The sequence below is a fragment of the Nilaparvata lugens genome, chromosome 7, assembly GCF_014356525.2.
Source record: "Nilaparvata lugens isolate BPH chromosome 7, ASM1435652v1, whole genome shotgun sequence".
In the NCBI taxonomy this organism is placed as follows: domain Eukaryota; kingdom Metazoa; phylum Arthropoda; class Insecta; order Hemiptera; family Delphacidae; genus Nilaparvata; species Nilaparvata lugens.
Window position 1 is genome coordinate 64,734,316 of NC_052510.1, and position 18,177 is coordinate 64,752,492.

General features: G+C 33.4%; 2 protein-coding genes across 2 annotated transcripts; both read left to right on the forward strand.

Annotated features, from left to right (window-relative positions):
- The first annotated feature begins 641 nt into the window (after nucleotides 1–641).
- On the forward strand, nucleotides 642–5,402 carry LOC120352264. The gene is made up of 2 exons (XM_039432035.1): nucleotides 642–806; nucleotides 5,181–5,402. Exons 1-2 carry the CDS (start codon nucleotides 642–644, stop codon nucleotides 5,400–5,402), a joined length of 387 nt encoding a protein of 128 aa, XP_039287969.1.
- Nucleotides 5,403–10,586: 5,184 nt separating this feature from the next.
- Nucleotides 10,587–17,510, forward strand: LOC120352265. The gene is made up of 4 exons (XM_039432036.1): nucleotides 10,587–10,717; nucleotides 11,846–12,007; nucleotides 14,858–15,022; nucleotides 17,283–17,510. Exons 1-4 carry the CDS (start codon nucleotides 10,637–10,639, stop codon nucleotides 17,508–17,510), a joined length of 636 nt encoding a protein of 211 aa, XP_039287970.1. The 5' UTR covers nucleotides 10,587–10,636.
- The last annotated feature ends 667 nt before the right edge of the window (nucleotides 17,511–18,177 follow it).

An 18,177-nucleotide genomic window follows, 5' to 3' on the forward strand; every position in this document is an offset into this window, starting at 1 on the left:
CTGGATCGTTCTAGATCATTCCCGTAGTTCATGTCTTGGTGCGGGAGTCATCGACCAATGACAACGCGTTCTGGAACCTCTGCTAATTAACAATCACTGTGATTGGTCGGATCGCCACACCTCCAGCCCTTCTGGAGTTCTGGAACACTGTATGTATCTCCACCTTCTAGATGGTTCTTCCGAGCCTATAAAATGGCACGTGTGCACTTCGGGAGTTGTTACAGACAACAGTCGTATTGCTCGGTTCTTGTCTTGTCGTGACAGACTGAAGTGATAAAGTCACAACGACTTTTGTAGACTTTTGTAGTTGCTTATACAGTTTATTATTCTTGGTGACAGTTATTTTTAAACAGTTGTTTATATTAGTTAACGTAAGCTTGTGATAATTCTGTGGATTTCTTAGGTAGTGATCTTCTTAGTTGTTTTCTACTTTACCTCCGTGTGCTATAGTGTTGTAAGTAATCAAACTAATCAGTATAAACGCGCCTTAAGTGTTTTATTAGTAAAAGTATATATATAGAAGGTTGCTCTATACTTCTACAAAATACCATAATAATTGATAATCTTCAAATGCCATTGCATTCAGCGAGATATTTTGAAGTTTAATTGATATTTTCTTTTATAATTGATATTTTTCACTAATGCGGATAGTAGCATCAACAAAAGGAGCAAGTGGCCATTACAACAGCTTAGCAGACATTACAAGACCAGCTTGTCAATGGCTGGAATGGATCAAGCCATTCATCAATGACCTTGCTATACACGCCGGCTACAACCCAAAAGACATTTGCCGAGCTGCAATTCCGGTAATTACTGCAATTTAAAATAATCTTATCTTCTTATTCAAGAGCAGAAGCTGTTCAATGTGAGTGCCTTATGGACCTGAAAGATAAAACAGACTCTTCTGATGACTATATTCCAAGATTTCTTCTTGACATAAAGGTTCCAGCTACAAAAAAGTGAATAGACAATTGCGATTCAGTTGCAATTATTGTTAATGAATGATATAATTAACAAATCAATAAACAATTCAAAGTATCCGTACATCATTTAAACAAATGTGAGTATCTCAGTCCATCAATATACTTCCGATTTATGGTCGAATGAACTTAAGTTCATGTAGTGAAATTTGCTCCCTAGCAAAACCAGATGAATAATTGACCGAGCGAAGTGTGGTCTAAGATTCAATTTGACGGTTTGGCATTTCTCTTAATGTTCCAATGTTTAAATGTTCATATGTTCATATGTTTATATGTTGCGCGTTTACGGCGAAACGCGGTAATAGATTTTCATGAAATTGACAGGTATGTTCCTTTTTCAATTGCGCGTAGACGTATATACAAGGTTTTTAGAAATCTTGCATTTCAAGGATAACATAAATAAAAAAGGAGCCTCCTTCATACGCCAATATTAGAGTGAAAATCAGACTATAGAATTATTCATCATAGATCAGCTGACAAGTGATTACACAGATGTGTGGAGAAGCCAGTCTATTGCTGTATTTCCATAAGGTCTATAGTTTCAATCAGGTACTTGTGGATGAGAATACTGCTTGAGGTCTACTGTTCACAGAACTACTAGTATGAGAAATTATGGAGAATTCAATTTTTGAAAATCTGTAAACCTAAGAATACGAAAATACATCAGAAAATGAAGGAAGGGAATTGTCTTTTTTCACTTGAAAATGGCATTAATACATACCCGAAGCATGTCGTGATGGATTAATTTAAAGAGGGTACTCAGATTCAAGTTTTTTTATAGTTAGAGAAATGTATAAAAAGAGAACAGTCAAGGTCAAATTCAAAAGTAAATAGCACGAAGCTAAAAACTGAGTTACTACTCCAAGATGAATTCAAATTACTGATAATATCATGGTTGAAATGAGGTTGTTCATTTAGGATTTTAACTGGACATTGAATCACTTCTTCCTTTGCGATCAGCGGGATTTTATTGTAAATTCTAGGACCTAAATGCTGTACAGATCTCTGACCAAAAGCTGTGTTCATTCTGGGAACGAGAAGAAAATTCAGATTTCTAATTCTGGTGCTGTGGCTATGGAAAATTAAATCGGTAAAATTTGTATTCTTGTTAATATGAATTACTAAAACTAATACTTATACAGTCGAACCTCTGTATAACGAAGTCGATTATCCCGAGAAAAAAATCGCTGCAGAGAGGTATTCGTTATTGAAAGGTTGTTCTGTCAAGAAAACTGCCACGATCTTATGTATCATGGCGGTTGAACACAAAATACGGTAATTTTGGCAATAAATACAGTATAAATACTATAATAACTCAACTTTCCTATTTTTAATGTTTTATTTGAAAAAGAGAGTAATTTTCAGTTGAATTTTGCATTTGAATGAAACATAATGTTCAATAAACGACTCACATCTATTCAAACAGTCGAACATGTTGTCTGGTACATTATTTTCGAGTTTTAATCCTTGCCTGATAATTTTGCAAGCTTCAAGAACTTCTTGATCTGACGGATTCTTCTCCACAGGTTCGTCACAGCCATCATCATCATAGTCAGTTCAAAGGATTAAAATGTGTGACAAAAGCAAGAATGGGGAAGTCCAGTCGTTTACCTACCTGGTCAACAAATGACAAGGTCTTGGAATTCTATTTCCAGTAACTTTCATTCAATTTCCGACATGTGTTTCAACCTGTTCACCACCCTATCTTCTTCCTACCTCAATTGCCATTATTTTTAGTCTATTGACCTTTCTACTGAAACTAAACAATTCCATGAAAATGACCGTCTGCTTCCTATACACACTACATATTGTATGTTGAAGTCAAGAGAAAACTGTTGTTGAGAGGTCCGAAATTCGTTAAATAGAGGTAAATAAGCGACAAAAAAACCTAAAATGTCATGGGACCAGGTAAAAATTCGTTATGTAGAGGATTTTGTTAAGTGGAGGTTCGTTATAGAGAAGTTCGACTGTAACTGTCTGAAGCTGAGAACTCTACTTTCCAACAAGTGAATTGTTCACCGAAAGTAGAGTTCTCAGCGTCAGACAGTCATATGTATTTGTTTTAGTAATTTATATTAACAAGAATACAAATTTTATCGATTTAATTTTCCATAGCCACAACACCAGAATTGGAAATCTGAATTTTCTTCTCGTTCCCAGAATGAACACCGCTTTTGGTCAGAGATCTGTAAAATATTAAGGATCCTAGAATTTACAATAAAATCCCGCTGATCGCAAAGGACGAAATAAATAAATAGATTTAAAAGAGCAGTACGGAATTAGTTATATGATACTGGCATTTACCAGACCGAGGAGCTCATTGTAAATAGGATATACTGACTACTGTCTTCTTTTTATTCAAACCTTTATAACTAGAATTACAAATTACATTTCCTCCACCTACTGTCTAAAGTACTTACTTTACTCCCTGAAACCTAATACTAAAGTGTCACTTTTTCGCTCTCGGTAGTAAAAAACAGAAAAACTCCCTAGGGAGTAAAAGTGACTCCATTTAAATAACATGGGAAGCATCTCTATTTTTAAACTTACATTGTAATAGGTTAGAAGGTCTAAGCTCAGATGAGGAAGCATATAGAGTAGTCATTAAACCAACTAAATTCAATACCTCAACCAGACATTTGATCGATATATAAAATTTATGTTTGTATGCTGAAATTATTATTACAAACTCCATATCACTATACTAAAAAAATGTATATATTTTTTTCTTTTATTCCATGTTATTCAAAATATCAGCCAACAAATATTACTTATTAACTAATCAAATTTGAAACGGGAACTTCATCATAGCTGTAGTTTTGGCTGTCATTGTTGTTACAACTTTAGCCGACAGATAGTGCTGTCGGAGGAGAACTGTGATTACAAGCCAGCTGTTTCTGTTTACTTTTTAGATTATGTTGTAACACATTGTTTGGTCACATACGTTTTTAAAATTATTTTATTAGCAGCTTTTATAAAAATGTAGGTGGAGGAAAAATGTTGTGTATATCACGAGTGAAAAATGTTTTTTCTCCCTCAAGAAAAATTGTTGCCCTCGGCTTCGCCTCGGGCTTCAAACTTTTCCCTCAGGGAGAAAAAACAGCACTTTTCACTCTAGATATACAAATAACTATTTTCATATATGTTTTAAAAAAGAATATTATGATCACCCCGACACATATTATTATAATGGGGTATCATAATTAGAACTAAGTTTAGTATTAGCAGCTTTTGAATGTATAATATAACAACTATGTATATGTTTTGTCAATAAACTCCTCTGGTTGCAATCTTTTTTCATCATCCCAGTTTATTTCATTGCTTCTTGAAATTAATTTTTCCTCCACCTACTGGCTAAAGTACTTTCTTTACTCCCTGAAACATAATACTAAAGTGTCACTTTTTCGCTCTCGGTAGTAAAAAACAGAAAAACTCCCTAGGGAGTAAAAGTGACTCCATTTAAATAACATGGGAAGCATCTCTATTTTAAAAACTTACATTATAATAGGTTAGAAGGTCTAAGCTCAGATGAGAAAGCATAAAGAGGTGTCTGTCATTGAGTCAACTGAATTCAATACCACAACCAGAAATTTGATCAACTCATGAAATATATGTTTGTATGATATTATATTCCTAATATTAGTAGACGATAAAAATTTATACAATTTTTAAAATATCTTATTCTATTCAAAATACCAGCCAACAAATATTTTTGATCTGCAATTCAAATCTGAACCGCGTGATCTGGAGTCAGCCATTTTTGGTAAACACCCAGCTGATATAATTGTTACAACTTTAGCCAATAGATAGCGCAATCGGCAGTGCCAATCAGTCGGCCGGTTTTAAAGTTTTAGATTTTAGGTTATGTTGTTAGGAAACATTGTCACCAATACATAAAATGTTATTGAATGATTTTATTCGCAGTTTCTATAAAAAAATGTGGATGGAGGAAAAATGTTGTGTACATCACAAGTGAAAAATACTTTTTCTCCCTCAGGAAAATTGTTGCCCTCGGCTTCGCCTCGGGCTCCAAACTTTCCCTCAGGGAGAAAAAGTTGTAATTTTCACTCTAGATATACAAATAACTATTCAACTGTGTGCCATTGCCAATTACCTAAATGCAGAAATTCGACATTTCCTCCATCCTCAAACTAAAGTAATAACCAAAACTAACTGTTTACAATGATGTCCTCTCCACAGGGATGGTATCAGATCACAAACTTCAAATTTAAGGAGAATGAACACTTCAAGATGCCACAGATTCCAATAGCGCCCTACGGTCTGTACAAGATTGAATTTCATCTGTCAGAAAAAGATAACCGAAACTGCTGTTGTGTGCGAGTTTACATGGAGATAACTCCCGATGCCCAGACTATTCTCAACAAGCAGAAGCACAATCGCACTGCTATTTTTAAACTCTGAGCCTGAATCTAAAAGTATTGTTGGATAATAATAATGAAGTACACCATATTTATAAAATAATATAAAATCCTCTACAGCTTATCATAATAGCGGCAGAATCTACTTCATATCTTTACTACTGCATTGCAGCATACTACTACTACAAATCTGCCCTACTAAACAAGAACGCAGTATCTACTGAAGTAGCCAAACTGAGAAAATGAGGTCAAAGTTTGAATTGTTTGAAACAACTAAAATAGGTTTTACCTTATACTGTGGATGTATATAGATATAGTCTACATAAAAGATTATTTTTCATAGTAAAAATCCACAAAAAATTATGTTAGGGCATTTAAGAAGCAGATACTGCGTTTTTACCGGGCAATAGCATCTCTTTAACCACAAGTGTGCTAAGCAAAAATGCAGTACTGCGTTTTTCTCTAGTTTATATCTTCAACATTCCATAACAATACTTTAGTAAAAATGCAGTACTATGTTTTTCCTTAGTATAAACCACAAACACCTTGATAAAAATGCAGTATAGTCAATTTATTTCTGTTGAAACAGAATAGATATAATTATATCATAGAGAGAGGCAAACTTTGTCATCACTGATGAATCTTTTCTTTATAGGTTAAGCTGTGTTACACACTGTCAGTTACTGCAAAAATCATAATGGTCGCCTCTAATATACTAAGCAAGCTGAGCTGTAGATACTGCGTTCTTCCTTAGTACACTAAAATACTGCGTTTTTGCTTGGTAAAAGAAGAGATATCATGTAGATACTGCGTTTTTCATGTCATTATTTCTTAAACGAAAGGAAATACTGTGTTCTTCTTTAGTTCAATAGATAGAGTGCGTTGAGTTGAGAATTTTGATATTACATATAACTCATTTTGTGGAAATTTTGTAGATACTGAGTTTTTGCTTAGTAGGGCAAAAATAATTAAAAACTATGTAGTTTTATAGGTGTTAATGGTAATAATAAGTAATAGATGAATCATTGGTATTAATTATTTATCATCTTTATCATTCGGCATCATTAATATTTGTTATTATTATTATTATTTATTGGCACTATTTCATTTTATATTATCTCATTTGTGTATACTAAGGGAATTCCTGATTTTATTTTCAATTATGAGATATGCTCCTGTTTGCAGACGGAGTTCATTCTTTGAACATTGTATTCATTAACTGTACACTACGCATTTTTTGAAAATTCAATACCTCTTTAATTATTGTTATTCTGTAATGTACTTGTCATTGAATAGAGATTCATTTTTAATTAATTCATTAAAATATTTTGATCTCGAATATCATTTTATTGTACTGAGATTTCTACAATAAGATTTCATTATTTTTCTCAATTTTATGACCACATAGGATCACTGTAGTTTCAGGTTAGTCCTATTCCTCCGTTTATTCGCTTTAATTCTCTTCCTTTCTTCCCCGTACCTTTTCATTCTTCCAGATCTTTCTTTTCTCAATTTATCTGAACAAACCTGTTGCCTTCTCCTAATTGTTTTTATAGATAAGATCCTATTTCTGTCAGTGATGGTTTCCCTATAGATTTTTGACATCGTCAATAGTTAAATTCAGTTCCGATATGTCTTTATTTATTTCCACAAGCCAAGGAATTGTAGCTCTGTCTGTTTTTGCACTCATGAATTTTCCAATAAGTCTTCTTAACAATCGATTCGCTGGGGTTCTAAGAATAATATGTCCAAAGAAAGAAATAATTCTCTTTTTGCGCATTGCGTCAGTTATTGGTTCTATTTCTCTATAAATCTGTTCTCTTGGAACGAGTCTGAACTGGTTGTCAACTACATGTTTTTTTTGTTTATGCTCTCATTATACAATAAGATGTTATCATTATTGCATATTCAGACCACGAAAGAGGTAGTCCTTCGACGTAGAGACAGACCTCCAATCCTTGGGTGTGAGAAGATGGAGATAGCGGGCTCATGATAGAGATTCGTGGAGAAGATTTGTGGAGGAGGCCGAGGCTCTTCAAGGGCCTGAGATTCAAAGAGTAGCATTACAGAAGTATTACTACACATTATCATGATAATTTTTCTTAATTATGATGATCACATCATGTTCCAATAAATTATGCATAATATCATAACCACCTCTAATAGAGGATTATTAGAGGTGGCTATGATAATATATTATGTTATTATATAATATTTGTTTTAAAATTTCATCTCACAAACTTGTCTTATATATTTTATGGAATAAAACACCCACTGTACATGATCTTTCTCAATTTTTTGTAGTTCTTCATTTCCCTCTAACACTTTAAATGATTCACTGCTTAGCATATGTATTTGAAAACTTGTACTAGTATTAAATAAAAAGTCTAAGTAATTTTCAAAACCCACTGATTTTATTAAAAGTTAGAAAGAACGATTTCGGGTTGTTACACCATTGTGTCTCTGATAAGCTAAAACTGAATACAAGAGCAGCAGAATTTATACTAGTAGGCGAGTACTGCTATTGGTCATGGGCATGAGCGCCTGCCATTGGCCCAGCTAGACAGTTTCCTCTCACTTAAAAGTATAACAGAAACGTCACAAAATGACGGTTCAAGCAACAGACTCGCCACGATAACAAAATTTACTTGCAGTACAAAAAAACCCAAGGAAACAAGTGAAAGATAATAAAAAAATAGAAAAACTTGTACTGGTACCTATTTCAAAAAATACCTACCAGCAATAAGAATGAATAACTACAGCTCATTTCTCAACATATTCTTTAAATTGACTGAAATAGTTATTTGTGCAACTAGTGCGCAAAGTGTCAGTTTGCTGCACCGAAAGAAACGTTTACGTAAACGTAAACGGAATGGATTCTTGAGTGCAGCAGAGGAACTTTGCGCACGTATTTCACATTAAGTTTTTCCTACAGTTACCATTGAATATAAAAAGTGGGTAATTATGGGTAAAATTGCCTGAAATCCATCAATGTTTTTCTGTGTAATTTTATTATTGATAAAAACCTTAATCCTAAAATCCTCGTTATCCTTGGTTATAATATATAATGAATAATAATTAGCGCGTTGTGCTTCGTTGCACCTCTGCTCACTATAGCAGCCCAGTCACTGTTACCAACTTCATTTTGATTTTGCTGCACTGTTGCTCCATATAACCTACTAAGTATTTTGCGTTGCCATGTTGCAAATCTGGAGTGCAGAAAAATTTTTCCCGCACTAGAGCGGAAAAGTGATTCTTTGCGTTCTGTAATCAGTGCAGCAATGGCCACTTTTCAACGTAACTGTAGGAAAAAATCTATGCTAATGAGATATTCTGATTCTATAGCTCATTGGAAACGCAAAGACCACTTGATGGAAAGAACCAATCTATGGAAGAAGCTTCACAAGAAACTTCTATAAAGGAATTCTATAAAAGAACTTCTCCATACAAATTCTCAGCCACACCTTCCAACCGAATTGAAATTGAACTCTTCTAGTTCAGTCGTTCTTAAAATAAATGAATAAATAATCCTCTCATTGCATTATTATCTTTAAATATGCTGCTTTTCACGGCAATAATATGAAATCTTGAGGGGCTAAATAAGTAGTCCACGCCTCTGAAACGAAAGAGCCATCTGATTGGTCAATGGCTTGGTTGAGTCGCCATTTCACCTTCACAGCTCACTACCAATAGGGAGCAAGCAGCTTGAGAATTGAGCAGATTAGTGTCTTGAATTAGTTTCGCCTTTCTCCGCTAGAATTATGTTTCTCTAAAACTCTCGAAGTGAACAGATCAATATATGCATGGAAAAAATTACAATCGTTATGAAGTTGTACCGTGATATGGTGTTCAAGCAAATTACATGATAGGTCTAATATAGATTTTAAAAATATATTTAAGGAGAGTAACTATAACTGGAGTCGAAGAGAAAAATATTGTGCCAATGGGCTCCATATATCTCTAAATTCGGCCCTGACTATAATACTTATTTTCTGCAACCGGAGACTTTTTAAATTCACTTTTTGTGTGGTTGAGAAGTTGATATTCATTTATTTATCTATTCCATTTACAATTACAAATCATAATTATAATATATGATTGGGAGAAGACAACAGGCATAGCCCAAAACTGTCTTCTCCCAAATTTTACAAAGAAAAGTTTCAAAGATATTATGGTAATTATTCATATTTAATGAGAATACTAAGAAAATGTCAAGAATGCACAGATTTATTGATACTTAGAAAGACCGGTTTCGGTTGTTACACCATTGTCAATCTCTGATAAACTCCTTGGAAGTAAATGTCATAGCTACAACAGTATTGTATGTTCTTGTATTATCTATCATTATCTGTAGTAAATAATGTAATTTTTGGTTTATCAGAGATTGACAATGATGTAACAACCGAAACCTGTCTTCCGAAGTATCAATAAAATTGTGTTTTTTGACAATTTCTTAGTATTTTTATTTAATACTATTTAATTTCATTATTCATAATCACAAGTATTATAGAATAAGTGAAATATAATTTATTGATGAAGATTACATTATCCACTACATAATTATATAAAGATGATACAAAAACATACAATACTGTTGTAGCTACATTTGCTTCCAAAAGGATATTTTGGTTAACTTTCTTTATTGATTGATAATGTGGGGTGTTTTGCACTCTTCATGTTTACCTTTGATGGAAATTAGTGGAATGAATCTGACATTACTCATACAAGAGAGTAAGTTGTTTCAAATATATCGACTAGCCAACTGAACACAAGAGAGCAATCATCGAGAGTTGGATAAGTTCTTTAGGAAAAACAACATCGACAAATGCGTATAAATCTGTTCAGCTCCAATATTATGTGATTAGTTGGCGGTTACAGTTTTCAATCATGGTTGAAAGATAATGTAGAGTTTTTATTTTATTTGAGAATTTCATGAGTATGGAAGTAATTCACATTTCATGAAGTAAACATTGAATGTCACGGATATAGATTTTTTTCATTTCTGAGTCCCACAAAATTATTACTGGAATAATTAAAAGCTGTACAATGATAATTAATTCAACGTGATTCACCTTGGAAGTTTGTTCCGAATTCTACTGTTATCAATATCAATCAGAATATGAATAATTTGTTTGGTATCAGAAATCAGATCTCAGTTGTATATATGTTTTTATTGTACACTTTTATATGACTTGATCATGCAAGGATACCTGCCACTTGAAAAATGAAATTTTCTTAGTAGTTTTCCCTATGTGATGCAGACACGTATGTGATACTATGAATAAATATATAACTTTTATAAACTACTCTCTCCTTCTACTTTATGTCGGGGCAGATCTAATATTTGATGAATATGCGGTGAGTGAATTTTTTATTTTATAGATTTTTCAAGAGTTCAAGAAAGGCACAGTATGAAAGACTACCAGCTTCACGAAAAAATATCGGGGCACCGAGCTTTGCTCGATATTTATTTATTGACTTTTGATAAACCGAACACAATTCTTCAAAATGATTAGGGAAGTACTAACAGGCACAGCCCAAAACTGTTTTTTCCCCAATTTCGAATTATACACTATAAATAGTCTAGAAAGTAGGTTATGTTCCATACACTTTAATTCAGGTTCAATTTTCTGTTCAAACATTTGAAAACAAAAAAAAAATTATAATTCAGATTATATACAAACCAAATTGAATAACAAAAAACACTCACTAATCACTTGAAATTGTCAAAAATAATGATCAACTTCGAATATGATATACTCTAGTTTGAGATGATTATCATGTCATGTCAACAAATCAGATTATGTTGATCAAATCGATTAAAAATTGTCTAGCTAGATAAAATTTCTCGCTGATTGATTATGATTACACAGCTGGAAATAATTCTGTCTCTCTTCCACATAGGCACACGCATCTTCTGTTATCGAGAGACGACGAAATTATCATCTGTTTTCCAAGGATGAATTATCCTTTCAATGTCGTTCAGCAAGTTTTCCAAAGAATGAGACCTAGTGCAATCGAATCTTTATATCATAAACCTACTATGTTCCAAATTTCGTGAAAATTGTTAGAACAGTTTTCGAGATCCTTAAAACATAAATAACCAGATATAGAAATAGCCAGATATAAAAATAACTAGATATGAAAATAATCAGATATAAAAATAACCAGATATATACAGAAATTGCTCGCTTAATATAATAGGATAACTGGGCCGTTTGCACAGTGGATGCTTAAACTGAATTCTATCAGCTGTTTGCTTAAACTTAAAATGAACACATTATAACAAATGATACTTGATAGAGATTTAATCCAGTTTAAGATGAAATTTAGTTTAATCTGGAACTGTGCAAACGGCCCCTACATGGATCATCGGCTTGAGTTAACAGTGAAATTTGAAACATGAACGCCCTATATCATGGGATGGATATCAGTTTGTATTATATTTCCTCTATGATATTGGATTAAGATTGATGTTTTCAACAGGGACCATACGATCAAAAGCCATTGGGAACAGAATTTTGTCGAATAACGGGAAGACAATGCGTTGAAGGCAATTTCACAAGACGCAAGCTCCCGGGTATAGATAAAGATTGGCTCTACAATGTTACAATGCGGAGCTACATGTATATCACAGAAACAACCACTGTAAGCTTTTTTTCATGAACTCATATGCTTGTTTTCTTCCCTTATGATACACACAAATGTATAGACTGTGCAGTAATGACACATGATAGAACATAATCCATGAATACATGGTACACACAAATGTATAGATTGTGCAGGAATGATGCATGATGGAACACAATACATGTAAGCACATGGATACATGATAAACACAAATGTATAGATCGTGTAGAGATGAAGAGTGATACTTACATGCCATCTTGAATCCATGTCTTGAGTAGAATCCATGTCATCTTGAATCTACCATCTGCTAGAATCTACCATCTTGGTAGAAGCATCCATGCTATAGGTAATTTGGAGCAAATCCAGTCTGTAGCAGGTCTAGAAAGATTCAGGAATAGATTCAGGTAGATTCAGAATAGATTCAGAATGAATCCGATGCTTGTCACTGTAGTCTGTATGAGAAATTTAAAACTTGGATAAAATAATTGTCCTTGTTGTCAAATAGTAAGGAATTGTGCAAGCCCATATGTCTAGATATATTCAAATCGTCAAGTGTCATAGCTTACCATAGATAGCCTACTATAGCCTACTATAGCAGTAAGCCATGCAACTGTGCATCGACTCTGTTGTCGAATTGGGTATAACCTGTCACGTGGGCTTGCTTGAAAAGATTGGAAATTTGCACAATTTGTCAACAGAGATATTTTCTTCAAGTGTCAACTTATTATGAATACAGACTATAAAGGCAAACGCGCACATGGACGGACGTATGCAGATAGGAGAAGAAGAAATCCCTCCCTAGGTGTACGAATGTAGCAAGCACACAGACAACAGAATTTCAGTCTGTCTGTGTTCATTATTGTCTGCTCACGTCTGCAGGCGGAGCTTTGAATTTGTCTGTCTGCCTGTACGTAATCTACTTCTCTCATACGTCTGTCGTCTGTCTGTCTGTTGCTGGGTGCATTTACACCTTTGCTGTGCAAAGGCTAAAAATAAACTTTCTACTCGTGATATTTTTCCAAGTATTTCGATTTGTATATCATCAAGCTCATACGTCTGTCGTCTGTCTGTCTGTTGCTGGGTGCATTTACACCTTTGCTGTGCAAAGGCTAAAAATAAACTTTCTACTCGTGATATTTTTCCAAGTATTTCGATTTGTATATCATCAAGCTATCAAAATGAAAACGTTTTCTCAGGAAAACATTTTTTCATTTTTTTGAGATATGGGCGGCTGAAGTTTGAATTTTTGGGACAGAACATTCCAAATTCGGTACAATATAAATCCATGAGATTTAGAGGATGGATTCTTCATGGTATTGTTGATCTAGTGAAACAAAAATTTTCTGAAAGTATCAATTTTTGGAAAAGTTATTCAATTTACCAAAAATATCAACTAAAAGTTATTCTTGGTTATTCCCAGTAAATTGAATAACTATCTTAATTGAATAATTGATATTTCCAGAGAATTTTTGTTTTACTAGATCAACAATACCATGAGAAATCTATCCTCTGAATCTCATGGATTTATCTCTTACCGAATTTGAAACGTTCTGTCCCAAAAATTTAAACTCTAGACGCTCATATCTCAAAAATTAATGATCAGAAAAGAATGTTTCTCTAAAAAACTCTTTTATTTTGATTGCTTGATGATATACAAATAAAAAAAACTTTGAAAATATCACGAGTAGAAAGTCTATTTTTAGCCTTTGCACAGCTTTAATGACTTTCCCTCAATGATTCTTAAGAAGGAAAAACCAATCATGCTTCGGAACTAAATCCTCTGGCATGTATGGTAAAATTTCTCTGATTGGTCTCTGAAACCAACAGTTTAGCAAGCTACCGACCAATAACTGGAACCAATCATAACGATTTCAGTAGTTGCATTGGTTCTCATTGGTTGAAGCTTGGAAGGTAACATGAGTATGCTCGAATTGTTCATGAGTATTTAATTGATAGGATAGTGTTTATTAATGATTCTTTAGAGCATGATGATAATCATGTTGGAAGATATGACCCAAACCTCACATTAATTAGAATATGATTGGAAGTTCAGCACTTTACGAGCTTTCATCACTGATAATGGATTAAGACTATTTTTAGTCACTTGTTCAATAATACTGAAATTTTTTCACAATATATCATGAATGATAGAATGCTAACATACTATTATATGATATTTTACCTGATTTCATGAAGAATATGAATAAACGCGAGTTCAGATCTCAATTAAAAATAGATTTCTCCAATAGTGCTTTCTACACAAAGGAAGAGTACATTGATCATTACTCTATATGAATTGTATGATTTTTCCTTTTCCTGTGTATTGTTTTTGTTAATGTGGGCTGTGTCCATTTTGTTTCGATCGTTTAGTGTTTTGGACAAGTTCCAGATCCCCCTGTTTAGGTAAGCAGTGGATGCTATCTATAAATTCTGATTACTGTGTTTCCAAGCCATTATTTTCCACTATAATTGATTAATTATATTAATTATTACCATCAATTCAAACTTTGAATGAAAGCGGATTTGAAGTGGATACACTTCTTTTGTAGCAGTGACTACGTCTAGACTTGTTGATTATCTTCGAACTGAGGAAACACATCTTCAAACTACGCTTCCTCAGTCTATGTGGTAACTCAGTCTGACAACAGGTCAAAACGTTGTCACTGCTGTGAAGTAAGAGTTTTCACTTCAAAAGTGTTTTTAATTTGCACTATTCCGATGTTACAAACAACGATATGCAGTCAATTATCACTGCATGTCGTTGTTCAAAACATCAAAATAGTGTATTAAAAACATTGCAGTTTGAATGGACCAAGAAACTATCAACTTCATATATTTATTTATCAATATCTTATCACTTTTTTTAAGATGCGGGTAGTAGCATCAACCAAAGGAGCAAGCGGCCATTACAACAGCCTAGCAGACATCACTAGACCGGCATGCAAGTGGTTGGATTGGATCCAGCCATTCATCAATGATATTTCCAGACATGTTGGATACAACCCGAAAGACATCTGCCTTGCAGCAATTCCGGTAATAAACGCTTATCAAAATAATCTTATTCCATGATGTATCAATCAAGAGTACTCTATTCAATGTGTGAGTGCCTCTCGGAAATTATACTGAAAATTAATAATAATAGTTATTATTATTATTATTAATTGATAATATCAATCATAATTCTGGAGATCAATGGTAGTTTTCTCATATATCAGTATCAGTGAAAGTATCCGATACCACGAGAATACTGTTTCCATGATTTTCAAGTGGATTATTCATACTAAAGTGAGGTCCAGGTTATAATGACGAGCCGAGAGGAATGAAGTGTAGTACGATGAAATCTGAGCATTGTGTCAGAAGTTATAAGTGTTTGAAATTTTGATCCTTGAGGTGTCCTTAAGCGCGCCTCTCCACTAGGAAATACTGAAATGAAGTGCATCTAACGGGTGATTCTCATAGAACATAATCTCATGAACTTATGTCATTGTGCAATATATCAATGTGAAGACTATGTAGTTGGTGATGATGGTTGAAGCTGAAAATTAGGTGTTTTTCACAATACAAGGAGCATTGTTGTCAGGTGTACCTGGGATTCTATAGAGTGCTCTACCTGATCCTAAATTGTAGAGCACAAAAATACGCTCAGAGGGATTTCGAATTATACATCTAAATAGTAACTATCGGAAGATATTGTTGATCAAAAACTAAAATTCACAAAATTGATTTTTTTCTTCAAATTTCACTCATTTTTGAGAATCATAACTCAGTACACATTGAAGATAGAGAGTTCCGAATGCTCTCCTTCTATTCAGAATTTTATAATCTAGAAAAAATGCAAGAGCAGATTTTCTGTCCGATCACTAGATTTGGCAGAAATAGCTGAAAACTGGAAAATGAGCCGAAAATACGAGGTTTTTGGGCCACCCTGTATCTAGCACAAGGAAATTTTGCATGAAGAAATTGATTCTGGACTTCTCTTATGTACCTGAATAATATATTGAAAAATCAGAACTACAATATAAATTGCAAGCACACCCCCTTTTTTATGTCTATATTAACTGGACTACTATTGTAATACTGATTTGTGGGAACCAACATCTGTCCAAATAGCCTATAGGTTTTGTTGGTGTTCATAGAGCTCATTCTTACTCATTCCGTGATAAATTTGAGATTGACATCGAATTATGTTTATTGTGTTAGTTGAATGTTTTCTCCCAATAATATCGAAGAAGGATAACAAGTTTTTCAAACCATTAAATGGAAGGAAAGATTAACTATTAATATTTCTCCAATTTTTACTGTAATTCGAATAGAATAAGTTTGTATGGTGTTTCAAAAAGATTGATCCAATTCTAAGCAGTTATATCTATTTTGAAAAATGGTTTACAAAAACAAATTTTACAAAAAATTACTCACAGAAGTATGAAGTTTGAGATGATGATCAGACTACCACGATGCCAAGTGCATCGAAACTAGTTTGGACTCAAATAAACTATGTGGAATTGACAACATCTTTCCATTCCACCTTACTATAGTTATTTGTGCAACTAGTGCGCAAAGTGACAGTTTGCTGCACCGAAGGAAACGTTTACGCACGAGCCGTAGGCGAGGGCGGAATTGTTTCTTGAGTGCAGCAGAGGAACCTTGCGCACGTATTACACATTAAATTTTTCCTACAGTTACCATTGAATATGAGAAGTGGTTGATTATCATCATGTCTGTATGATTTTGTTATTGATAACAACTTTCATTTATTTTAAACTTGATAATCCAATTGAAAATTAATAATCCATAATTTTTTCAAATTAAAAATTAAATTAATCCAATTAATTTGAAAATTTTAATAATTTTGAGTGAATCCTAATTTCTAAATAATTTTTCAACTAATCAATTTATGAATGAAATAATATTTTTTGAAATAATGAATAATTAATAATATTCAAAATGTATTATTCAATGAGTTCTCATTTTTATTCATTTGAAAATCATAAAAAATATAGATATAACAAATTCGCATTCAAAATACACGCCAACAATGTCAACAGCTGATTGGGATGGCTGCAAGATAATACGCAAAGTATTGAGAGTACGCAAAGTAATATTTTGCGCACTAGAGCGGAAAAGTGATTCTTTGCGTTCTGTAATCAGTGCAGGAATGGTCACTTTTCAAGGTAACTGTAGGAAAAAGCTTTAGCTTTACTCTGCTTTGTAAACATGTTTTCAAATTGTGTATTACTGTGTTGATCATCAATTGAATTAATCCAATATTGATATTATTCTTCCATTTTCACAGGGCTTTTATCAGATCACAAACTTCCATCTGAAAGAGCAATCACACTTCAGAATAAAACAGATTCCAATAGCTCCTTACGGATTGTATAAATTTGAGTTCCATATGTCGGAAAAGGATAATCCAAACTGTCTTTGCGTACGCATCTTCGTGGAGATAACGCCTGATGCCAAAGCTATTCTAAGGAAGCAGAAACAGAATCGCACAATTATTCAAATACCGAAATTCTGAACCTGAATCTATAATAATTGTTTCTGTTTTAAAATTAAATACCTGGATTAAGAAATAAATTGAGAGATATCTCAACCCTGGAAGATGAAGAAAAATAAGAAGATGAAGACGAAGAAAACCCTAAGAAGGGTTATTATCAAGATAGAGAGATATCTCAACCCTGGAAGATGAAGAAAACTAAGAAGAAGAAGAAAAAGATGAAGACGGAGAAAAAACTGAGAAGGGCTAATATCATAGAGAAACAATAGCGTAAGTAGATATCCCATGGTATAGGGCGTTTATGTCGCAACTTTTACTGTTAACTCAAGCCGATTATCGTTGATTGCTGTAGATTATTGTTGATTTTTACTGTTTTGTTGGGGTGAGAGTGTATGAACGGCACAATATGAGAGACTACCAGCGTCATACAGCTTCACAGGAAAGAACTACGTGGACTATTGGCTTGAGTTAACATTGAAAATTGCTACATAAACGCCCTATACCATGATACCATGGGATATCTACTACTTATGCTATCGTTCCTCTATGCTATTATCAAGCATAAGAAAGAATCAATAAAGCAGCATCATGGTATCTATTCTACTGCAGTTTATGTTTATTAAGGCAATCTAAATTTTTAATTAGGCACTTAGTCGGTAATCACATTACAATTTGCACAATATGAATA

Coding starts and splice junctions, on each gene's coding strand:
- LOC120352265 (XM_039432036.1), top strand. CDS start 10,637: ATGAATAAATATATAACTTTTATAAACTACTCTCTCCTTCTACTTTAT. Junction 10,718..11,845: donor TAATATTTGATGAATATGCG/GTGAGTGAATTT, acceptor TGTTTTCAACAG/GGACCATACGATCAAAAGCC. Junction 15,023..17,282: donor TCTGCCTTGCAGCAATTCCG/GTAATAAACGCT, acceptor CCATTTTCACAG/GGCTTTTATCAGATCACAAA.
- LOC120352264 (XM_039432035.1), top strand. CDS start 642: ATGCGGATAGTAGCATCAACAAAAGGAGCAAGTGGCCATTACAACAGC. Junction 807..5,180: donor TTTGCCGAGCTGCAATTCCG/GTAATTACTGCA, acceptor TCCTCTCCACAG/GGATGGTATCAGATCACAAA.